Genomic DNA, 27161 nt, shown 5'->3' on the forward strand with positions numbered 1-27161 from the left:
GGAAGTTCTGAAACAAGTGAGTTCTGCGATGACAAGTGAGTCCGGTTACGCAAGATTGGACATTACGCCATAGTCTGTCAAGCATTCCTGTAATGATATAACCGAAATACAATGTAATAAATTTTACTATTTTTAAGACAAAATGCTGTTTCTTGAAAATTGGCTAATTATTTTTTAAAATGTTATAAACAATTTGGTCCTTCGCAGACTACGCGACTTAGTGTGTCGAAGAAGCGAGACATTTTTTTTCTGTGGCAGGCTTGTCGCGGGAACCTTTTCATACTATGCGACTTCGTGTGTCGAAGACGCGCAACAGTACCACAATTTGTCTTTTCAGCAAACAGATACTCATTCTGAAAGATGAGCTCAATGGAAGCTTTCGACACAGACGCTTTCATTCCAGAAATTGAAGAACAGCCTAGTATATGGAACTCCAGCAGTGATTCCTATAACAACAGACTTGAAAAGACGAAAGCATGGGAAACAGTGTATTGTGCATTCCATAGTGGATTCATAGAGATGCAAACAAAAGAGAAGAATCGTATCGGCAAGTACATTGCATGTTGCCGTTTTGTTTTTTCTTGCATTTTCTAAAATTCAGTACCAAGCCAATGAACTGTTTGATGGAAATTGCAACATCAAACTACATTGCTTATTGCTCCACTTTACTATTTCATATTAGACTTTAAAAAATAGCACAAATGACCAGATATTCCCAAATATATTTTACACACTCACAAACTGCGATCCCCCAGGTCAATATGTAATTTTATAATATTTCGTTATTTTTTCACATATTCTGTGTATTTAATATTATATTGTACAAAAATATGGAAAATAATGTTTTATAAGCACTTAGGCATAACCCTGATGTCCGGTGGCACTCCATAATGATTTTCATAAGGAGAGGCCGCGAGACATGAAGATAATACCTCATGTAGTTAGTGGCGGATTTAGCAACATACTGACTAGGCCCCGGATTTAGTCCAGGACTCAATGAGGATCGCCAACTCCAGGCTACATACGTCCTCCTTATGAATGTGCTTACGGCAATTTCATAAAACTATATAAAGTGCATTGTCCCATTGTTCTGGCTAAAAAAAATTACACATTTCCGAGACATGTGAAGTTAGATCTAGCGTCCGTCGCGGATGTGTGTCGAGTATGAATGACGAGACGACACAGCCTGACGCGTGTCTTCGACACACGAAGTCGGGTAGTCTGCGAACAGCCTTTTAGGTAGAGTTATTCTCGCCCACCCTAGATATTGAATTTCATGCATTATCCTTAGTTTAACAGTGACTACTGATATTCAGAGAAGAGAATCCCGAATAGGTCGAACTTTCTATTGGCCTACATGATTCTTTGTTGTCCAGTTACAAAATAAGTTATTTACGTATAACTTTACTAAATAAAAGGTTGAATCATTAAACTTGCAATATCTCCACAATACAAACAGCAGGTGCTTATATACGCCGTGATCGAGCGTAAGTACAATCATATCCTGCGCCGGAGCTGTCTCCACACTGGACCATAGATGTTCAATTATGTTCAGGTCCAGGAATTGCGCCGGCCAGAAGATGTGTTTAATTTTATCTCGGAGTGCCTACCGCCGCGCAACTACTCGTGTGAATGTGTGCATTATCATCCTAGACAATGGTATGATAGCTCGGAAAAGACATCTCGACCACAACATGTACATGGTTCCTTAAAATGGCGAATAAGATAACGGATTGGTAAGCACAACACATGGTTAACTGAAAAACAGAATATTGCTGCCCACTGTATCACAGAGTCGCCGCCATGTTCACAGTTTGGCAGAAACATTGAATTAAACTCTTCTTTGGGTATCCACCAGCCATGAACACAGCTCATTATTTGAAATCAATTGAACAATGACTGACCCGACCAGTCCATCATGTTTCCAGTCATCAGAGGTCTATGTTGAATGTTCGTGATACTATTGGAGTTGTGCTAAAGCGTGATGGTCCCTTATCAGTGGTTTCGCCCGTGCAATCAGACCACGCATATCCATATCATGTAGTTTATGTGATTGTTGAGAAAGGCTGTGGGAGGTACTGCTAGTGTTCCTTTGTCACTTCACCTCATTTGCTAAACGGTTCTCTATGAAAATATTATATGACGGGTAATAGCATTCATCTTTACGTTTATGTTGTTAACTTCTTAGGGCGTCCAAGCACTCTTCAAATTTTCAAACAAGGTAATGAATGGGGTATACCATGCCCTTTAAACTTGACAGTATAAGTCTGGAGCTACATTGTCCTTGTATGCCTTGTATCTTCCAGTTTTACCTATTTGTAGGGGAACTCCGTTAGCGAGCTAGCAATCAACCAGCATAAGCAGTGTTGGCAGAGAGTTATAGAGCACGCTCATCTTCCCTTTGGACTACACGATCTGTAAGTACCGAATCCCACAAGGCCACAGCCAAAGACCAACCCTAATCATTGAATCCCAAGAATTCTCGAGAAGGCTTACTATCTCCTGGCCCCATTTATTTCTGATTTTTAATACTCTGTACTAAGATACCATGTACGCAGTCAACCACCCCTTACTGGACCTGAAGACAAGCATTACTTTCCAATTTGGGAGGCACTTCGTGGCCTTCCAGTCTCCCGGTAGGATCGTTCGAGTTATCTATAAACACTGCAACAATGCCCCGAACTACTTAATATTTACGTGTCGAAGTACCACGCTTTCTCACGGACACCTAGGACACGAGCTACTTGTAAATTATGGAAGTGTCTAACAGGTTCTTCACGAGAGAGGAAGAACGAACACGCATCAAACTGCAATCTTCTTGCTGCCTGTAAGTGTCACTACTAACCCTCAGGTTCAGAGTGACAAGGTGCTTTAATAATCCTGTCACTAAGGGTTTTCTTCGGACCACTGTTCCTCTTCAGTGTTCTGATTTCGAAGTATTTTGTAGTCTGTCATTACCTAGGACACTGTCCCTCACGACCCACCCAACACATTTGCTACTTTCGTCGTTCGCTTTACATAACCGAGCATCAACAATTTACCCTAATTGTAAATCAGAGAAATAGCCAATTTTCAATATCAACATCTGTCTAGTAAACTGCATTCGGATGTTCCACTGATCTTCACGCAGTATGGAATTTGTCCTAACACAACCTTCACCAGCAGCATGGAGCTGCGGTCGCCGCCTGACAATTGCCAACCTAGATGTCTGATTTGTTTCTATTCTAAATTATTCCATTATTTTGATAACTATCTGTATATTAGAAATCGCGTAACTATCTCCTTATTATGTCGGTGACGTTAATGCCGCATAACCACGTACTCATTAGGGAGACAATTTCAAGTAGTTTATGTTACAATAATTAGACAGTAACCACAAACGTACATATATAGTCTATACTAAGTGCATGCATAGATGACCGTTATCTGCTCTAATCACATAGTCATTAGGCGTAACTCTAATGACAGAACGCTAATGTATTTTGTTGAAACAGTACTATGGTTGCGTAGTATAAACTACTTTAGATTGCATAATCATTCAAAAATGAAAAAAAAGTACGAGAAGAACTTAGCTTGATGTCTAGCTAAGCGTATTCAAATAGCCACATTATTTTTTATTTATAAATGTTTTTTCTATTTTCAAATAGTATTTGGAGATTTTATTAATATTTCTGATGTAACTTGCAGATTTTAGTCATTTGTTTATACAATTAACACATTGTTAGATCCAGTTCGGGGCTGGGGGTCTAGGCCACTCAGTAGGTAGGGGTCACTTGGGGGCATTTTTCTTCCTACTGCGCATGCGCAAACTCTCGACGCTGATTGGCTGGCGCGGGTCACGTGACCCGGCCACGCCCCTTGACGCTGATTGGCTGGCCACGCCCCTTGACGCTGATTGGTCGGTGCAGGCCACGCCCCCGGCCACGCCCCTTAACGAGGATTGGCGGACCACGCGCACGGTCCGCGCAGATCGGTCGGCGCCGGATCACCCTCCACGCACTCGTTCCCTTTTATGAGCACTTTTAACATAGCAGATATTACACGGAGACTACGAACACATAACGCAGCACATATTACACAGAGACTCGTTCCCTTTTATGAGCACTCTTTTAAACAGCAAAGACTCGTTCCCTTTTATGAACACTTTACAATCACATAGCAGAGCTAATAAAAGAGTATGGCATATTTTCCAACCCCAATTTAAACATAGCAGAATTAATAAAAGAGTATGGCTTATTTTCCACCCCCCCCCCTATAATAAGGGAGTGTATTCATTCAACATGAGAACAGAAAGTGGTGGAACCCCTTGAAAACTTGTTCTTTAAGCCGTGTCAAAAATTGCGATTTTCGAAAAAAGTTGAAAGTTGGGTGATGTTTACCAAACGTGGGCGGATGATACATTTGATGATCCTAAATCGAATACCGTTAAAATTTTATTTCTATCTCTCACCGTTTTCCAGATATAACGATTTGAGTTTTTTAAAATTTCGACCCATTTGGTTTCTGAGTTTTTGAAACTCTGTATATGTGTACTCCACTGGAAAGACCGGTCAAAAATGTGGCTCTATCTCTTACCGCTTTCGAGATATGACGGTCTAGAGGCAAAAAATTTTGATTTTCGAAAAAGTTGAAAGTTGGGCGATGTTTGTTTACCAAACTTGGGTAGATTATACATTTGATGATCCTAAATCGAATGCCGTTAAAATTTTATTTCTACCTCTCACCGTTCTTGAGATATGACGATCCGAAGTTTTTTTAGCAACTTGGCCCACCCTTGTCGTACAAGTTTGAAACATGGTTCCATGGGTTCTTCATGTGTAAAATCGGCAAGGAGATTTATAAAGGGGAGATTTTTTCGATTATTTTTTTGATATTTTTGACCGTTTTCGAGATATGGGCCATTTTATGATTTTTGGACACCCAAAAATGGCCTTAGACGATTTGTCTGGAGTATTTCTAGCAATGACGCCATGAAAGCTGAGAAACAGCGCTTCAATGTGTTATGTTTGCTCTATCTCTTACAGTTTTCAAGAGAAGTTTTTTTGGACCCGCCGTGGCCCCCCACTCTTGTCGTACAAGATTGAAACATGGTTCCATGGGTTCTTCATGTCTAAAAACGACAAGGTGTGAGGTACGGGGGGATTTTTTCGATTATTTTTTCGATATTTTTGACCGTTTTCGAGATATGGGCCATTTTATGAATTTTGGATACCCAAAAATGAACTTAGAAAATATTAGCACATATCTTAGTCGTTTTTGTTTGGAGCCAATAGTAAATAGTTAGCCAATGAGATACTTGACTTGTAGATTTTGCTCCAATGAAAAAAGTTTTATTTTAGCCAATCAGAGGAAAGCAGAACACTATATAAGGGGTGAGGTTCGAAGCAGTTCTCAGTCAGTTATTCGTCGGATTGCAAAAAGATAACATCGTGTGTAGTGTGTGAGAACAGTGAAGTGAATTTTGTGTGAATTAATGGTAAGTATTTTTTGAACTTTGTCAAAATTTTCGGTGGTGGATTTTAAGTGTTCCTCATAACCTCACCCAAAACCGATTATTTTTTGAAATATACGTTGTGTTGAATACGATCGTGAAAACCCGGTGTCACAGCGGCAAAAAATAAGCCGAATATAGATTTTTTTAAAAAATAAGCATTTTTTAACTCAAAATTTTCGGTGGTGGATTTTAAGTGTTCCTCATAACCTCACCCAAAACCGATTATTTTTTGAAATATACGTTGTGTTGAATACGATCGTGAAAACCCGGTGTCACAGTGGCAAAAAATAAGCCGAATATAGATTTTTTTAAAAATAAGCATTTTTTAACTCAATTTTCGGTGGTGGATTTTAAGTGTTCCTCATAACCTCACCCAAAACCGATTATTTTTTGAAATATACGTTGTGTTGAATACGATCGTGAAAACCCGGTGTCACAGTGGCAAAAAATAAGCCGAATATAGATTTTTTTTAAAAATAAGCATTTTTTAACTCAAAATTTTCGGTGGTGGATTTTAAGTGTTCCTCATAACCTCACCCAAAACCGATTATTTTTTGAAATATACGTTGTGTTGAATACGATCGTGAAAACCCGGTGTCACAGGGGCAAAAAATAAGCCGAATATAGATTTTTTTAAAAATAAGAATTTTTTTAACTTTGTCAAAATTTTCGGTGGTGGTTTTGCAAAGTAAAATTCGTTTTTTTTTCTATTTACAGGTTTAGAAAGAATACGTTATTGGGAAAAACACTAATTGGTGTTCTATAGTTGGAACAGCCCCAATTACTTTTTTCTTGCAAACACCTGATTTTTCCGAGAAGAATTTTGCAAAAATATATATATATATAAGCATTGCTTTACAGTGAATAATTGTTGATCGTTAAGAATAATAGGTTATTGGGAAAAACACTAATTGGTGTTCTATAGTTGGAACAGTCCCAAGTACTTTTTTCTTGCAAACAGCTGATTTTTCTGAGAAGAATTTTGCAAATATATATATATATATAATCATTGCTTTACTGTGAATAATTGTTGAACGTTAAGAATAATAGGCTATTAGAAAAAACACTAATTGGTGTTCTATATTTGAAAGACAGCAATTAAGATAAAACAGCAAGCATTAACGATTTTACAATATTCTAAAAGTTAGATAAACAGCAAAAAAATGGAGCGGTTTAATATAATATCCGAATCTCAGCAATATTATAGACGGTTTAAAGATAATGGGAATTTACTGACAATTGAATTAACTCCTCCCCCAGAGGGAGAAAACCCCCTTGAATGGGTAGAAAACGGTATTAACGATTTGGTACGGTATGTAATGAGAGGTGTGCTCCCTCATCATCGTGTAGGGTTGATTTTATAAACCAAAATCACCCAGATAAACCATTCTATTTGTCTTTTCGAACTGCTAATAATATGACTGCTGAAAATGTGTGGGGTGCGTTAGAAAAAGTAATTCAATCCAATACTTCATTCTTATATCAAGATCGCTTTATTCTCTATTTTCACCACGTCGAATTACCTATTGGTATGGGACGAGTGAAACAGAATTTTTCTGACATAAACGAGTACATAAAACATAACAAAGGTATTATAGTCATTAAAAACCCTGAATACTATTTTTTGGGTCAAGCTCTGGTGGTGGCTATAGGGCTTATTGAACATAAAAATGATAAAAAAGAAAGAGATAGATATCGAAATCAACGCCCAAAAAATATGTTTCAAAAGGTATCCGAGTTAAGTGAAAAGGCTGGTGTTAGCCTAGAGAATGGCGGGGGGATACCGGAATTAAAAAAATTTCAGACATATTTAGTGGACTATAAAATCACAGTGTATGATGGGTTATCGGGAGAAAAAATATTTTTTGAGGGTCACGGTCATGGCAAACAGATTAATTTGTTATATATTAACAATCATTATAACGTGATCACTAGCCTAACAGCAGCCTTTTCATGTGTTTACTATTGCGAGGAATGCCACAAAAAATTTCAGTCCAAAGACAGGCACGTGGGGAAGTGTAAAGCTTTATACAATAAATGCCGGAACAGACCACCATGCACAATTACGAAAAGTGTAATATACTGCCGGGAATGCAATAGATGCTTTTATGGGCCTCAGTGTCTCAAAAACCATAAGGCTTCATTGTGTGCTATTCTGAAAGTGTGCCCTCAATGTCGTAAAGCCTACGTGGTGAAGAAAGGGCGGAATCCACATGTCTGTGGGGAGGTATTCTGCACAGGGTGTAATAATATGATGCCGTCAGGGCATTTATGTTATATACAACCATGCCGAACGCGTACCCCACAGAAATGGTTATTAGTGTTTTACGACATTGAGTGCCGCCAAGATAAAGAAGTAGCCGGTGGTATTTTTGAGCATGAGCCCAACCTGTTAGTCAGCCAACAAGTTTGCTACTGTTGTAGAAACAGTGAGACTGAACGGTGTGGTGTATGCGGCGATAGAACACATGTATTTTATGGGGACAAATGCATTGGCGAATTTTTAGACTATTTAGCACAAAGGCGTTCTGAAATAAATAAAATAGTCGTTGTAGCTCATAACGCAAAGGGCTACGACGCCCATTTTATTTTACGCGCAATGATGCTTCATAAAGAGTGGACGCCGCGAATAATTATGCGGGGGTGCAAAATTTTATCGATGGAGTATTTATATTTAAAATTTATCGATAGTCTAAATTTCTTGCCGATGCCTTTGGCCAAATTAGGCGACGCGTTCGATTTGCCCGTCTCGAAGGGTCATTTCCCTCATTTATTTAACGCAAAAGCTAATCAGGAGTATAGGGGTGCTTTACCCGGTATCGAGTATTACGATGTGGGAGGTTTGAAAAAGAAACAGAAAGAGAAGTTTCTGCGTTGGTACAATGAGGAAAAGGAAACACTTGGAGAGACGGGTTTCATTTTAAAAGAACAACTTATAAAATACTGTATGAACGATGTGGACGTGCTGCGCAATGCTTGCGTAAAATTTATGAACGAGTTTGAGGCTATATCGGGCGTCAACCCGTTCCTCGAGAGTATAAGCATTGCCAGCGCGTGCAACTTAATGTATCGAAAAAAGTTCCTGCGAACAGACACCATTGGTATTATCCCGCATAGTGGGTACAGGTGGCGTGATAATCAATCTGTCGGCGCCGTTCAGTGCCTCGTGTACGAGGCCGACAGATTGAAAACACGAATCCAGCATTCTGGTAACGGGCGAGAGGTTGTGGTGAGAGGTGGGTATAAAGTGGATGGATATGCACACTATAACGGTGCAGAACACGTTTGGGAGTACCAAGGGTGTCTATTCCACGGATGCCGGGAGTGTTACCCCACAGGCCGTGACAACCCCATATATAATGACGCGTACACTACTTTCAATATGCGTTATGAAAGTAGTGTAAACAAAATTATTCGATTAAAAGAGCTGGGGTATATAGTTCATGAAATGTGGGAATGCCGGTGACGGGATTTTCTAAAAGACCACCCGCCGGTGAGTATATTTGTAAAAAACCACATCATGACTAAAAAGGCCCCAATTCACCCGCGGGATGCCCTGTATGGTGGTAGAGTCGACAACGTGAAACTCTACAGAAAGACGAAAGAGGGAGAACGTATTATGTATACAGATATAATCTCCCTCTATCCTTACTGTTGTAAGGTGAAAAAATATCCTGTGGGTCATCCGAAAGTTTATGTGGGTGATGACGTGTGTCCCGATATTTCAGCGTTTGAGGGAATAATAAAGTGTTCGGTTTTACCCCCGGCCAATCTCTACCACCCGGTGCTGCCCTATCGGAGTGGTGGAAAATTATTATTCCCCTTATGCCGAACGTGCGCGGACACTCTGAATGAAGAAGAAGAATGCACGCATTCGGAGAGGGAAAGAGCTTTGACTGAAGTGTGGGTTGTAGACGAAGTGCGGGTAGCTGTCGAGAAAGGATATAGAGTGCTAGAAAAACACGAGGTATGGAGCTATGAGGTTGTAATGTATGACGCTGAAAAGAAAGAGGGCGGTCTTTTCACGGAATACATTAACCTGTTTATGAAGATCAAGACTGAGTGTAACGGTTGGCCTGCAGGATGCGTCACCGAACAACAAAAAGACCACTTCATACAGGAGTATTATGAGAAAGAGGGTGTTCGATTAGACCGGGAAAAGATTATGCACAACAAACCTAAGAAACGAATTTCAAAGCTAGGAGTAAACAGCCTGTGGGGTAAGTTCGCACAAAGAGAAAACATGGAGCAAATCGCTATCATTAAAACTCCCGAGGAGTATTTCGATAAATTAACAAATCCGAATATTGAGGTTAATTCGTGTATTCCAATCGGCGACAAATTCCGTGTGCTCAACTGGAGTGTTAATGAGAGCGTTATTGCTCCTGCTAAAAACATTAACGTGATAATCGCAGCATACACCACGACACACGCTCGCCTCGAGTTATTTCGTTATTTGGATTTACTTGGCGAGCGTGTGTTATATTATGATACCGATAGTATTATTTACACTCAATCGCCTGGCGAGCAACAGTTAAAAATAGGAGTGCATTTAGGGGAATGGAAGAATGAGTTGGCAGAATATGGTCCGGATGCATATATCGAAGAATTTTGTGCTGGTGGTCCCAAATGTTACGGCTATTCCGTTGTTAACACTCTTAATGGTAAAACAAAGACAATATGTAAAATCAAGGGAATCACACTGAATAATAGAACATTAAAATATGTAAACTTTGAACAGATGAAAGATATGATTTTAAATAATTCACCTTCTATTAGCGTTCCTCTCGGTCGACAAATTGTACGTACTAAAGATTATAAATTGATTACTAAGCCGGAGGCGCATAAAATCTATCAGGTTACTGCTAGTAAAAGGAAACGAATAGAAAATTTTGATACACTTCCCTACGGGTATAAAAGAAAACGAATAGGTTAATTAAGTAGAGTGAGAGAGAGAGAGAGAGTAAAAAAATGGATAATCAAATTTTAAATCGATGTGTTGGTCTAGCATACGATGATGAGGGAGGTATATTATAAAATATCATTGTCAGATGATCATAGTAATGGTCAGGTAAATTTCTGTGTCTGTACATGGCGAAAACTCCAGCTTCATTTGCCGTGCATTCAATTGTAAACATGTCTGAAAGTATTCACATTTTGAATTGTAATATGCTATTATATTCATAATTATTTGTGGTGTATTAGAATATGGAGTTTCAACATCCATTTACTTGTATTATAGCCGGCCCCACTGGGTGTGGTAAATCATATTTTGTAAAAGAGTTTTTAAAACATTATGCCGAAAAATGGAAAAATATAGTATGGTGTTATGGTGAGTGGCAACCTCTGTATGAAACTCTATCCTCAGGTTGTACATTTAAAGAAGGGCTCCCCAAAATAGATGATTTTCCAGCACAAGCTGGCCCACATCTTGTAATTATTGACGATTTAATGCGAGAATGTGATACACGAATTGTTGACTTTTTTACTAAAGGTAGCCACCACCGAGATTTAAGTGTTATTTTTATAACACAAAATATGTTTCATCAAGCTAAAGGTATGCGAGACATATCATTAAATTGCCATTATATAATGTTTTAAAAACCCCAGAGACCAGGCTCAAATTAATTATCTAGCACGCCAATTATATCCTGGTAACACAAAATTTGTACAGGAGGCCTATCAGGACGCAACACGAGATCCTCATAGTTATTTGGTTTTTGATTTAAAACAGGGACGAACATCGTGTTCGAACAAAAATTTTCCCCTCAGATTCTTACAATTATGTTTATGTACCAGTAAAAAAATAATCTCAATAACTGATATATTTTAATACTCAATTTTAATATAATAGCTACAAAAAGAAAAAATGATTAGCAGAGAGAGTGCACATTTACTAAAACTTTTAGCAAAGGCAAAACCAAAAGTACGCCAAGCAACGTATTACAAGGAAATGTTCCGTTAAATAAAAAAGAGAAAAATAGATTAAAAAGATATAGAAAGGAATTGAGGTATTTAGCGAAAAAAGGTCCATCATTAAAACAAAAGAAAAAACGAATAATTGTACAAAAAGGTGGGTTTCTTACTGCTTTGCTTGCACCTATTATTGGAGGTATACTATCTACTTTAATTAAATAATTATGCAGCATACACAAAAGCTTGTTTTAATTGCACCAGAAAAATTGCACCAATATCAAACTATATCTAATTTAGATGATGAGATGAAAAATATTTTAAATAATAAAAATATGAGTGTTGAAGAAAAATGGATACGCTATAAAGAGGTGTTACAAAAATATTTACACATTGTGCAAAAACCTACTGCAACAACATCAACTAGTGTTGGTACTAAGAAGAAGGAGGAGGAGGATGAGGACGGAGAGGACGATGAAATACTATCTACTCTCCCCGAAAATTGTGTGCGTAAAGCAAGACCTTTATTACGTAAATTAAAACAAAATTCCAACATTCATTGGGATGACAATGGTAATGTTAATATTTATAATAAATTAATTCCTGGAGCTAATATAGTAGATCTAATAGCAGATTTTGTCAGGTATCGCAAGAAAAATATTCCCCCTACAGGTTGGGAACCCTTTGCTGTACTGTTAGCAAAATCCAATATACCTTTAGAGTATATAGGCAACCCACAGCGTATAGAATATATTCGTAAGCTGACATCATCATCATCATCTGGCGCTGCTGCTGATCCAAAACAGGAAGAAGAAGAGGAGGAGGAGGAGCCACCACGTAAACGTAAAGTTGTCAACAGATGGTGTGATTATAAAATATGAAGAAGCTGGCCGATATTTATTATAACCCTTCACACCCTGCCTCGTTTTCAACTGCTACGTCATTATGGAGAGCTGTGAAGAAATCTATTCCTTTACACAAAGTGCAACAGTGGGTAAAAGAACAGCCGACTTATACTCTGCATAAGCCAGTACGTAAAAAGTTTCCACGTAATCCCTATTTAGTGTTCAATATTGACGATCAGTGGCAAGCTGATTTAAACGATATGCACAGTCTGCAGAAGTATAATGATGGCAATAGGTATATTTTAACAGTGTTTGATTCGTTTAGTCGTTATGTCTGGGCAGTGCCTGTACGTACAAAAACTGGTGAAAACATTATAAAAGCATTTAAGCAAATATTTGCATCTACTCGTCGTAGACCCTTACGTCTACAAACAGATAAAGGTACAGAGTTTGTTAATAGACCATTTCAGTTATACTTAAAAAAGCAAAATATTAAATTCTTCACAACACAAAACTCCGATATTAAGGCAAGTGTGGTGGAACGTTTTAATCGAACTCTTAAAGAACGAATGTGGAAATATTTTACAGCCAAGAAGACTTACCGATACATAGATGTACTATCGAAACTTGTTCAGGCATATAATTCTAGACCACATAGAGCTCATCAATTACCACCCGCCAGTGTGAACCAGGACACTTTTCAACAAGTTTGGAATAAATTAATAAAACCGATGCCGCATACTAACGTTGCAAAATATAAAAAAGGTGATACTGTGCGCATTACTAAAGCAAAACGGCATTTTGAAAAAGGGTACAAAGAAAAGTGGACTGTAGAAATATTTAAAATAAAACAGGTGATACATAAGGAAAAGAAAGTGGTTTATGTGTTGGAGGACTTACATGGTGAAGTAATTGATGGTACATTTTACGAGGAGGAATTACAAGGAGTGCCTCTGCCTAAAGTTTATGAAATAGATGAAATTTTAGAAGTTAAAGGTAAACGTGTACTTGTTCGTTGGCGGGGATATCCCCCTTCTTTTAATTCATGGATTCCTGTGTCACATTTAAAAAACATTTAGCCACAATACTATATTATAAACAACTGTTATATTTGTGTATATAGGAAAAAATAATAATAATGAATGATCCATACTTTAAATACTATACTCACCAAGCAGGAGGTGGTTATAACGTGTATAGAGGTGCACCATATCAAGAAGGTTATGGTATTGGAAGTTTTTTAGGTGGTTTATTTCGAAGTGTATTTCCGTTAATTAAACAAGGAGCAAAAACTGTTGGTAAAGAATTGTTACGTACAGGAATTAATGTAGCTGGATATGTATTAGGTGATAATAGACCTATTGACGAAGCTTTAACATCACGTTGGCAAGAAGCTAAAAATAATTTAAAAACTAAAGCTCAAAATAAAATAAATCAAGTGTTGGAAGGATCTGGAAGAAGAAGAAAATGGAGAAAAGTTCATTTTGCAAAGACTGGTGGTAAAAAGAAAAGGAAGAGTGATATTATTGATTAATATGGAACAGAGTACTACTAGCTTTTATCTTACACTACCGAGTAACAGTTCTATGGAGTATTTTCCACAAAATACTTTGTCATGTTATACTACCAAATTATATCATCCATTGGTGCTAGAGAAAGGTGAGTGGGAGACGGCCGTTGTTGAAGTACATTATACAAATTCATTTCAGAATGTTTCCAAATATACTAATAATATTTATTACCGTCTCATGAATACAAAAAGCTGGAACATAACTAAAATCTTACCAGGACACTATTATAATGTTGATGATATTCTATCTCAAATTAATCATAAAAGTGATATATTAAATTTACAATTAAAAGTTAAAGCATCAGTAAAACGAATTGAAGTCAGTAGAGTAATAAAAGATCAAGAGAAGCATATAGAAGTACGCCTATCTCCTGAACTAGCCAGAATACTAGACTTTGATCACATACAACAAGAAGATATTGCAGTTGTGCATCATGCTCGTTATCCACCTGATTTACAAAAATCGCTACCTACACTTATGTATATTTACAGTGATATTGTAGAACCACAAATGGTGGGTGACACCGTAGCTCCGTTGTTACGTATTATAAATACAAATATTACAGAGTATGGTATTAATAATGTACATATTTTTGACAATCCTCACTATGTCCCCGTGCAACGTAAACAATTTGATCAAATTATTATTGATTTAAGAGATAGTACAGGTAATCCACTTCCTTTCCAACATGGCAGTGTATGTGTAAAATTACATTTTCGCAAACGTAATACGATATTATAAATTTTACTGTGTGTGAATATTAATAGTAAGAAAAGAGAGAAAAATGCAGTGTGAGTGTATGAAATCAGAATTAGATTTATTTGCTGGTTTACCCACTCAAACCAGTATTATAGGTAATAAAATAGTTCCATATAAGCCTGTGGCTTCGATAGCTGATAATGCTCCAATAGAATTTGTTGTCCCCGGTCATGGGGATGACTATATTGACTTACCGCACACAATGTTTTATATTAAAGGTAAAATTACTAAATCAGATGGTTCTAATTTAACTTCTGCCGATAAGAAAATCGGCCCTGTAAATGATTTTCTCAATGCAATGTTCAGTGAATTGCAATTATATTTAAATAATCAACTTATTTCCTACTCTTCACATACATATCCATATCGATCGTATATTGAAAAACTACTAAATTATAATGCTGAAGCTAAATCAACGCATCTTCAAACATCAATGTGGTTTAAAGATACTGCAGGCCATATGGACAGTGTGGTCGATAGTAATGTAGGATTTAAACAACGTTTTCTTCTCACTGCTTTAAGTCAGTCATTTGAACTATTGGGTTATATTCATGCCGATATATTTAATCAGGAGAAATTTTTACTGAGTGGTGTACAACTGCGTATTAAACTAATTCCAGCTAAACCTACATTTTGTCTAATGGGTGACGCAGATGCTGACGGAAAAGTTGTAATTACAGATGCAACATTGCTTGTGAGAAAGGTTGATGTGTCACCGGTCGTTAAAATAGCACAAAATAAAGTATTACAAAATCCTAAATTTAGAGTAAAATATCCTATAACAAAAGTGCAAGTGAAGACTGAAACGCTGCCACAAGGAATTATGGATAGTACACTTCCAGATCTATTTTCAGGCCTAGTGCCTAAACGTATTATTATTGGTTTTGTTAGTAATACTGCTTTTAATGGTACTTATCAGACAAATCCGTTCAATTTTCAGCATTTTAATATGTCATTTTTTACACTGTATGTTGATGGAACGCCTGTTCCTTCCAAACCGCTACAACCTGATTTTGATAATAAGCTATATATACAAGCATATTCCACGTTATTTACAGGTTCAGGTATTTATTATTCTAATCAAGGTAATAATATTTCACTCGCCGAATATCCTAATGGTTATACTCTACTGGTGTTTGATTTAACTCCCGATTCTAGTGCTAGTGCTGGATTTCATACTAGTCCACAACGGCAAGGAAGTGTACGCCTAGAGGTTCATTTTAAAGAAGCACTGCCATCTCCTGTAACAACAATTATTTATGGTGACTTCTCTTCAGAATTAGAAATTGATTTCCAGAGAAAAATATATATTAATTAAAGGGAAAAAATGTTAAATACAATTGAGCTTTATGAAGCATTACAACAAAATTTGCCTAAAGATCATTTTATTGGTGTGTATGCTGCTAATGAGTTACCTCTGTTTATTCATACATTTCCAGCCGCCATAATTATAAACACTGATTCTAGTGATAAGCCTGGTGAACAGTGGGTTGCTGTTTATATATCTAATATGTGTGTGGGAGAGTATTTCGATAGCTATGGTATACCTCCCTATATACAACATCATATAAGGTTTTTAAAACGAAACTGTCTGTATTATACATGGAATAATAGACGTATTCAAGGTGATTTATCTCAATTTTGTGGACATTACTGTTTCCCATATTTAGCATGTCGTGCATCTGGTTATTCGTTGCAGGATTTTTTAAACAAATTCTCACTCACCACTATTGATGCTAATGATATTATGCTTTATTCATTTATGAGAGTATGATGGTATTATTTTTTTAAACTCCGCCATTGCCGGTCCCAAGCCCTGGATGAGAAAGGAGGAGGGTTGGGGGTGTTGCTACCCCGTAAAAGAAAATAAGCAATACTCTGCTATGTACTATGTTAAATAGGTGGATGGAGAATGTGTTATCGGCTCTGCTATGTGGTTGTGAAGTGCTCATAAAAGGGAACGGGGTGTTATGTTTCTGCGCATATGCGCAGTAGGTCAAAATGGAGGGCGAATACACCCCCATTATTCTCTGCTATGTTTAAAAAGAGTGCTCATAAAAGGGAACGAGTCTCTGTGTAATATGTGCTATGTTATGTGTTCGTAGTCTCTGTGTAATTTCTGCTATGTTAAAAGTGCTCATAAAAGGGAACGAGTGCACCCCTGCTATGTTGGATAGTCTTATGTTATATGTGCTCTGCTATGTGTTCGTAAAGTGCTCATAAAAGGGAACGAGTGCCTGGAGGGTGATCCGGTGCCGGCCAATCAGCGCAGACCGTGCGCGTGGTCCGCCAATCGGCGTAAAGAGGGAGGGTCCTGCGCCAGCCAATCGGCGGGGGTCCGCTGCCAGCCAGTCAGCGCAGTAGATAGGAGGTCATAAAAGAGCGTTAACGGGGCGAGGTCCGACGCCAGCCAATCGGAAGGGGGTCCGCTGCCAGCCAGTCAGCGCAGTAGATAGGAGGTCGTTAAAGAGCGTGGCCGGGGGCGTGGCCGGCACCGACCAATCAGCGTCAAGGGGCGTGGCCGGAGCCGACCAATCAGCGTCAAGGGGCGTGGCCAAGGGGGCGGGGTCACGTGACCTGCGCCAGCCAATCAGCGTCCAGGGTTTGCGCATGCGCAGTAGGAAAAAAACAGCGCCAAGTGACCCCTACCTACTCACTCACAGTTTTCTTGAGTGACAAAAATAATTGAAATAAATCTATAAGTTTTACATTCCATGATTATACCGGCTAGGCTAAAGGAGATGGTGATGATGAGAAATAAATAAAACGATGGAATGAAGAAAGTGGGAAACCCCCGAGAAAACCACGCACACAGTGTTTGTCCACTACAAGGTTCACTTGTCGCGGGATGGGATCGAACAAGAGTCCGCGATCTCCAGAGGTGAACGCTGTACCGCGGCCCTGAGGTTTGAATAGTGTTAAAAGAGAAGATGGAATTTATTCTTGAAAATCCGACCCAATTACAAAAACTTTTCACTAGCTATCATCGTTTTGCTCTATGATGATGGTTGAAGGTTAAAACCAGAATTGGTTGATTTCTAAAAGTTCCAGTTGGAATAGCGGGTTAAGAAATTCTTCCAAAGTATGTGAATTTAGTATTGAAACCGGAAGCAGTAAATCTATAGCTTCCGGTTGTAATAGGGGAATTGAATCTATCCTTGGGGTGTTCAATCTATTCCAGAAACATGCTCCTCGCTATCACTTACAGTTTTTGCACTGATATCTGTCAACAGACAGACGGACAGACAGACACAGCCTTTTTATTACACTTCCCATACTTATGCATGATATACTTTGACATCTTACAATAAAACGTAGAATAATAGCAATATTTAATAAAGTTTTAAATTTTAAATCTATAATTTAATGCCTTAAGGCTATTCTTTTAGTCTAAAAGGGACGGATAAAAATTGAAAATAAATAATTGTGCAATGATTGGTGAGGGGAAAAAATATAAATGAAAAAAGTAAAGTAAAACGGATATGGTATCGTTAATAACAAAACTTACAAGATTTGGGTTTCAATCCAGGAACCCATTGCAGTGCAAAGATGAATTGTTCACCACTGATCAATCATGCCCGTTACAAACATAAAAGAGTAGAGAAATTATCTAGAAAATTTAGAAACAATTTTCGTAATAGCACTTAAAAATTCAATCTGCACTAATAACGGTTTTTTTATCTCTCAGGGGTAAAAATATACTTAAAACAGTCAAAATCTATTACATCTTACTGAAAGCCAACACAATAGTAACATTTACACACTATTACAAATCTAGGTTTTAAAACATAAAAGTAGCCCTGCCAGCAATAGCAGAGACGAGCAAATAATCATGTACAATTATCCGAGTAATGCTTGCTAACACCGATGGACCGTCCCATGCGCAGTTGTTTAGCACGCGTTGCGGGGTCTGTTTCTGTCTGGCATCGCGATGTTTAGTTGCAAATCCCACCTTTTTTTTTTTTTTTTTTGATATGTGGCCCAGAAGGGAAGAAAAAGGGCGAGAAGAAAATTAAGTGAGGATTACAATTATTGTATTAATATGTTCAATCCTTTAAGGTTAGAGACTTGAAATTTGGTATTTGCATTTATCATTGAAAATAATTTGATATGTGTTTCAGTGTTTTTTGACGTTTTAGTAAAAAGGAAAAGAAAAGAGATGGAAAGGAAAGAGGGTGGGGATTGTAATTATTATAATAACATGTCGATATCTGGGAACCTCTGAAGGTTAGGAGCATAGAATTTGGTATTTGGACTTTACATTTGAAATAATTAGGTATGTACTTAAGCGCTTTTCGATGTATGTCTTAGAGGGTAAGAAAAGACTTTTATATCTCGGAATCCTGGAATGTTAGAGAAATGAAACTTGCTATTTGAACAAAAATTCGTTATGAAATGAAATCCTTGAGTTTTGCGTCCCACGCTTATGCCGGTTAGGCTAAATGAGACGGTGATTATGAGAAATAAATGAAATGAAGAAAGTGGGAGGAAACGGGAACACCCCGAGAAAACCCACGAGCACGGTGTTTGTCCACCACAAAGTACACACGGCGCGAGCTGGGATCGACCCAGGGACCCCAAGCACCGGAGGTGAACGCTCTACCACGAAGCCACCGCACCCCTTAAAAATTCGTTATGTTTGCAGGCGTATGATGTGGGAGGCCGTAGACCGAGCAAATGTGTGGGCTGGGGGGAAAGCCCCCATGTACTCGCACTGAAATTCAGTATGTCTCGGGATACCGGAATGTTATTTCATACAATTTGATATTTGAACTGAGATTCGGTATGGTTGTAGGTTTACGAGGTACGAGGTCATAGGCCGATCAAATGAGATATCAGAGGGTCTAAGGGCAAATCCCCAAACATTTATTTTTAAATTGATTATGATTAGAGGCTTTTGTGGTGCGAGGCCCTAGTAACGGGGGTCTAGTGGCGAAGCCCCCAACTAGCCGAGGTCTATTAAGTATATAAATGTATTTGCGTAATGACTAGAAATTGCATGTATGCCTGTGGACAAAATTGCATAAGTAGCCACGAGAAATGACAATCCTTTAAGATAAAAATTTTAAAAAGCTACCAAAATGTACTCTTGAATGAGTTGTATATTATGTTTGCGCGCAGGGGCGAATCCAGAATGGACTCCTGGAGATGGCGGATGGATTCTTAGGGGGCGGTTGGGGATGCTAGCAGTGAAAAATTACTTACATGATCTGAAATTGCCACAAATTGCCACTAAAGTACACTGTTAATGGTGGCGCTGGGTAGAGGCGAACGACTTTTCGCCCTCCCCCTGCATCCGCCTATGTGTTTACATGAATGATATAGCTCCTTAAACAACTTATGCAGAGTTTTGTATACACATACAGTACATTAATACATTGATTTTGATACATTAATTGCCATTTAGAACTTCATCTCTACTACAATTCTTAATTCTAACTGGAGTGGTACGGTCACAGAGAAACGTATTTTTAAAGAAAGAAAAAAAAGCTCATCAAGAGCAAGAAAAGGAAGTTGCTCCTTAATTTGATTTGATCTATATTTTATGGGCTGTTCTATTAGCAATGCTCTAACCCATCACGACTAGGAAATGGCCTCATTCAGTGACCACAATAACTCAGAAAGAATTAGAAAAGTAAGCAGCCTGAGTCTAATGAAGAAGTTTGGGCTTGAGACTAAGGTTTCATTCCAGCATTTGACTAGTGTTACAGAAAACAAAGGACAAATTTCCATCAGGACGACCGCTTTAAAAAAGATTTACTACCTTTTCGGTCAAGTATTTCCACTAGAATCGAATCTGACAATGAGATTGCTCTCACCTAAGTCGACAGTTTTACTCAATCAAATTTGGAGTAATTGTGACATATTAAGGCACGAAAACCAAATATCAACAGAATGAAGAGAACGCAAGGCTGTCACACGATCAGATATCAAAAGTGTCTTAAAATCTTATTTTAAGCATAGGAATGAAAATCACTTTGTCAATAATTTCGAAAATTTTGCTGATTCGGAACACCCGAATTTTCTGACACGGATTTTCGGATCCGGATCCAAGATTCGGTTTCTCGAATCCGGATCCACGATCCGAAATTTCGGATCCGGATCCAAGATCCGAAATTTCGGATCCGGATCCAAGATCCGTTTTTTCGGATCCGGATCCAAGATTCGTTTTTTCGGATCCGGATCCAAGATCCGAAATCTCGGATCCGGATCCAGTGTCCGGATATCCGGATACCTTATATCCGGACCCAAGTGGATCCGGATATCCGGATCCAAAAATATCCGGATCTGCCCATCCCTAATCCATATATACAACCACTCGTCAACTCTATATTCATATCAGCCATCTCATACATATCAGACAATATACAAATATACGGTACACTACTTCAAGCCTCAACTAACAAAATAAAATACAGTTTTGACGTCATCACAAATAGATCATATTATATGCATTTTATTAACTTAATTGCATTTGTTGTTTAATTTACAGACGAACGCATGCATATATAAGTAAGTATTAGATGATCACATAGCACATCGTAAGGTGAGATGAAGTAGCTGAGGAGACCCCAAATTTATTTACTCAGACATAGCTTCCATCTCATTCATATCACAAAAAATACACAAGACACTGATCAATAATAACCATTAACAGGAATATACAAACTTTCTCAAGATTTATCAATCAGTGAACTACATAAATTTAACGACGGTTTCCACTATCTTCAGTTCGTCGTTATATAATTAGATCTCATAGATCATACACTTTCAATCAACAACAGTATACATTCTTAACTAATACGAGGCCTGTCTAAAAAGTATCCGACCTTAATGTTTTCCACGCAAAGTAGTGATTCTCAGGCGGCGCCACCGTGCACTGTGGAAGGAGGAACCTTAATGCGCATGCTTGAATTTTTTCACCGCGTTCGCGTGTGCCAGTCGTGAGCTGGTGGTCGCGAAATGAGGTGCTGTTGGTAGTGTTCGTCGGATTTAGTGTTTCTCGCAAAGATACTGCATCAAATTCTGTCAAAGGCTGGGTGATTCTCAAAGCCAAACAATTCGTAAGATTCAGCAGGTGTTTGGAGAAGATGCGATGGGTGTAACACAAATTAAACAATGATTCAACCGATTCAAAGATGGCCGCACATCAGTCGAGAGTGAGCAGCGTAGCGGCAGACCCCAAACTGCTCGGAATGCAGCTGTTGTTGAGCGGGTGCGAAATTTGGTGACGGCAGATCGCCGTTTGACAGTGCGGGAGATTGCAGAAGATGTTGGAGTGAGTAAAGATTCTGCACATGCAATTTTGCGTGACGATTTGAACATGAAACGAGTGGCTGCTAAATTTGTACCCAAGTTGTTGTCTCAGGAACAAAAAGACACCCGTTTTGACGTTGCACAGGACCTTCTGGACACCACCAACACTGATCCTGGGTATCTGAATACCGTGATAACTGGAGATGAGTCATGGGTGTACGGGTACGACCCAGAAACAAAACAACAATCGTGTCAATGGAAGCATCCCGATTCTCCAAGGCCGAAGAAAGCGCGGCAGGTGCGAAGCAAAATCAAGGTGTTGCTGACTGTTTTCTTCGATGCCCGTGGAATTGTACATCACGAGTAGGCACCGGAAGGACAAACAGTGACAAAGGAGTACTATCAAAATGTTCTCAGGCGACTCCGTGACGCAGTCCTGCGCAAAAGACCAGACATGTGGACAGCGAAGAACTGGCACGTCCATCATGACAACGCCCCAGCACATTCATCCCAATTGATCCACACGTTCTTAGCCAAACATGGAATTACAACCGTTCGCCAAACTCCCTACTCTCCAGACCTGGCTCCTTGTGACTTCTGGTTGTTTTCAAAATTGAAGACGCCTCTGAAGGGATCCCGTTTTGAGAGTAGAGAAGACATAATGCGGAACACGACGACGGAGCTGAACAACATTCCAAAAGAAGACTTCCAGCGGTGTTTCCAGCAGTGGAAGGATCGGTGGGCTAAGTGTGTGGAAGCACAAGGGACCTACTTTGAAGGGGATTAGGGTCCCAAATCTGTCAGGTATTCGCAACTATTTTTCTGGCCAAAGGTCGGATACTATTTAGACAGCCCTCGTATGTTGGATTATAATCCTAACATCATAAATATATTTACAACAGTAAAAAAAAAAAAACATAATTATATTGTAGTACAATAATCAGATTTATATAGATATTCATAATTTTAAAGAAATAGATTAAATAATAAGTATAATTTTAAATGTTAAAATAATCGAAATCTCTTCTAAAATGATATAGATTTATGGCCTTTCTGAATATAAAAGATCTTTGGAAATAAACAATAATTTTCCAAGTTAATTTTTTCTTCTTATGTAAATAACTATTACGGGAGATGAAATGACACTATTTATTGAAGTGCTGAAATGTCTGTAACGGAGCGAGGCCAAAAATTTGGTCCGTTACACTCCACACGATAACTGTTGAACGAAAGGGAACTTTAGAATTCTGATTTTACAATAGATAGCTAGGCTAATTATCTCGGCTGAATTCGTTAATGAAGTAAACTCATTAAGATCTTCAGGTGTAACGATGACTTTACGGAATCGATTTAGCATTCGAAGAAAAGTTGATCGCTATAAGGTAAAATAGATAATAGATAATAACTGGTCAACGAAAATATACATTTACTTGATTTAATTTAAACTGTAAGTAAGAGTTGATTTGACTTGATTTTGAGTTTGCCGTGCCTTTCAGCAGGGAGGCTATATGAAACGTACACCTACTGATTAACTTAAAATCCGAACCACGTGAGTTTCTGCACGGAATCGAACCCGGGACTCCGACGTCAAAGGCGCGTACGCTAAATGCTTAGCTTCGAAGGAGCTCAACTGTAGGTAAGATTGCAGAACTTTTCAAAGAAGTGAATGATCATGTTTTCTGAACCAGACTGTACATGTTCCACCTTTGGACATTTGTTTTCGTCATATGCTTGCAATATTGTAGAATTTGATATGAATGTCATTAAGACACATTTTTGTTATGTTGAACTAACAAGAATCAACCATTACTACATTGAAATAGAAGAAGACGAACTTGCTGGTAAGGTAAATTTAGAAATTCCTTCCTTATTTTTTTATTATTATTATTAATATACTAGCTGACAATAAAGATATTAAGCGTGTAGGTAGAAAGACATTTGACATTTCTATGTACACATGTATGGATTTTCCTATGTATATGAATTATATTCGAGTCATCCCAGGAATGTACAAAACTGACTTCTGAAAAACATGTAATAGCCTACATAATGAATACACCAACACAACAGCGCAAACAGTCGTATTTTAACGAAATATATTAATATTATTATATGTCTTCCGAGGATATTGCTCTTTGAACAAGCAGAGAGATGAGAAAATACTGCAATAACCTCTTCTGATGTGGTAGCGATGTATAAGAGAGGAAACCAGCTAATACATAAGAGAATATAAAAGGTTGTGGCGGAAGGGAAGGAAGTAGTGGGATGAAGTAAAGAAAGTACAAGAGAATTAATTTTTAAAATACATGTAGTCTAGCATTTCTAATTGCTCGTATATGACTCAAGGATGAATGGTAATTTCCGTTTAATAAAATTTATCATAGACCAGAAACTTACACATCCAATGGGTGAATATTAGATATATTCCTTAGTGTGGAAATTATTCTACTGACTGAGAAAATAAATTACTATATACAGAAATAATATTTTGAATTTTAATTATTCTACTGACTGAGAAAATAAATTACTATATACAGAAATAATATTTTGAATTTGTATGAAGCAACAACTCTTTTTAAAAGAATATTTATGTTTATAATGAGAAAACAAAAGTATGACGAAATCTTATTTACACAGCTCTATAATTACGCATGGGTCACAGGAGCCTGAACCCAGGCTGGCAAATTAACAGGGTGGTATAATTGTTAAAAAAATGAAATTGAAAAATGGTAAGAGGAATATATATATATTATCAGGATATCGCACATAATCCAAATTCGTTTGGCAGCTGTTCCCATGCTTCTTATTATCTGACTATTTAGATGCTAGTGTTTTAAATAGAGAGATAAAGGATCTTAGAGGTGGTTAACTAATTATTCGTAATATTTGTTGAGCTCATGTTCAAACATATCATCAAATGGTGTGCTTGTGAATAAACAACGCTAGCTTCTTATACATGCATCTGAATATCCTGACGATTGGATAGAATTCTAATATAGCATTCTTATATGTTGTCTATTGCATTATTACAACACCAAATACTAACCATTTCATATTTGAAACTTCATGTACCAAATTTACATTACATACATACGTACTTAAAGTGGGATTTTGATTTACTGTATTCGAATGCTGCGATATTTATGCAGCGTGGGCACGATGTCGCTTTTAACTAAGCAAGTAAGGAAGGAAAAGGAGTATGGGAGTTATTAGCTAGCATTTTATATCAAATTCAGGTTACCTATTAGCTCCTTTCCTTCTCCGTGTAGTTTACTTAGAATGGGAGTATCAAACTCCACATTCACAGGCATTCAGCTTTAAATTACTGAATTAGCAGGACCGAGTAATGAAAGAAATTTTTCAACTTCGACAAATAACTTGGCAATAGTCATTTAATACTTATGCTATTACAAGTAATGTGTAGGTAAGAAACATTTGTTTCATACCGCTAGGAAACTACAAGGACAACTACATACAACAACAGTGTATTTTGTATTACATACACAGCATATGTAAATAAATAACAATAGCAAGCTGGAGCTTATTATTGGCAATGAAAAGTATGCTTGCAGAGCTAAAATGTTCGCTTTTCATCGATTTACTCAAAACCTATTCATTTTAAGTTTGTCACAAGAATGTTATTTCGTTCACTTCAACGTTATCCATCAATTGATAAGATTATATTGACAATATTTTAGATAACAAAAAAATTAACATTTAAGTGTTAATGATATTTTTTTAGGATGTATCTCATTAATCCCTTGCGTACCAGTGACATGCATGTGGAAGTCATGAAAACGTATCCCTTGTTAAGCATTGTATTAATCATGGAGATGCAGAAATTTGTTAGTGGATTCAACGCTAGACTTAGTTCTACTATTCGTCTTTAGGTTACAGCACCTTACTGACGAAAAACAAAAAAAAAAGTCTTGTATCAGTTGCTGGAGGGTTTAAGGGAGCATTCAATGACAACAAACATGTGTTTATTTTGAAGATAAAGAATGAGTAACTTCGAAATCTATTTCGGGATCGGAAAAGTGAAACTTTGTCTTTGATCTCCGGTCAGTGTTTGCCAACCTAAAGCAGCATAAAATTCCTTCAGGTCATCAGAATTTCCCTTTTTCAGTCCATAACGTTCCACAATACAAATAATTGTTGTTGTTTTTTAAATCAGTAATGTGAATGCTCTCTCCTCATGCGCACACAATAACTATGCCCTATATAACGGTCTTGACAGTCTTTAAACAGTATATGAAACCGCTATTACAGCACTCACATAGGAAAATGACACCTGGAACACAAGGGGTTAATCATTCTGATAAAGAGCTTAATGAGGCCATAATTTGGTGTAAGTTTCATCTCGATATTAGCATGATTCTCGTACAAGATAAACATCTAGGTATAAAAATGAAACTCGGTATCCCTCGCCCCTATTTTCTCAAAAACTACACATGAGGATTTTTATATATTAATGCCATTTTGTTCAGCTTAATCAGATCTATCAATTGGATTGTTTTATTTTGGACTATTTTTTTTCGTTAAATATTAACAGTATTGTAGAATTATAACTGGTAGTCTTAAGGAAAATTAAATGTCATTTACAACACTCTTATATACAAGAAAAAAAATCGAATGAAATGAAATCTTTCAGTATAATGTCCTACGATTATGCACTTTTCTAGGTTAAGGAAGACGGATAATTAAGGCAAGTGAATGATGATGGAAGAATTAGTGGAATGCGAATGTGAGAGGAAACAGGAGACCCTCGAGAAAATCCATGTTGTCCACCGCAAACTTATTTGGCCGAGGATCGAGACCCCACGCACTAGACATAAGCCAGAGGGCGCACTACCATTGAGCCACCGTGCCCTCTATATACAAGAGAAGCGTTTATTATGAAAGAGACTACTAAAATGGAGACAAAAATCGATACATTTCTTTTTAGTTTCATCATTGTGACCCAAGGCAGACTGGTGTGTTATGTGTGTGTGTGTGAATATATATATAGAGAGAGAACACATACGATCCTACAATACAAGTGACCTAATTTTCCTCCAAACTAGAAAGAGAAAACAACTAACCTCCTAAGCAAGTTGATCTCATTACATAAACCAGCCTCTGGAACTTTGTTTGTAACTTGTTTAGTTGACAATTTAACAAAACCTGAGATTGTTTTGTTCTATTTCTCTCCATCAGCGAAGACAGAAGATTAAGCTGGGTATGCGCAATCTGCAAGTTCCTGCATTAACCTTCATAATCTGCATTCTCAGAACACGTAGAGAATGTTTTTTTTCCTCTTGTTCTGAGAAAAGTACATGAAAC

At 37.7% G+C, this 27161-nt stretch overlaps 1 protein-coding gene across 1 annotated transcript in view; it reads left to right on the forward strand.

Moving 5' to 3' along the window:
* Positions 1 to 360: 360 nt before the first annotated feature.
* LOC145689314 (uncharacterized) overlaps positions 361 to 27161 on the forward strand; it is a 48146-nt gene continuing 21345 nt past the window's right edge. Inside the window, exon 1 of the mRNA XM_081763456.1 lies at positions 361 to 551. Within this exon, the coding sequence (XP_081619582.1) occupies positions 361 to 551 (191 nt within the window). The remainder of the gene's footprint in view (positions 552 to 27161) is intronic.

This window comes from Thermobia domestica, chromosome 7, assembly GCF_964235325.1.
Source record: "Thermobia domestica chromosome 7, izTheDome1.hap1.1, whole genome shotgun sequence".
Taxonomy (NCBI): domain Eukaryota; kingdom Metazoa; phylum Arthropoda; class Insecta; order Zygentoma; family Lepismatidae; genus Thermobia; species Thermobia domestica.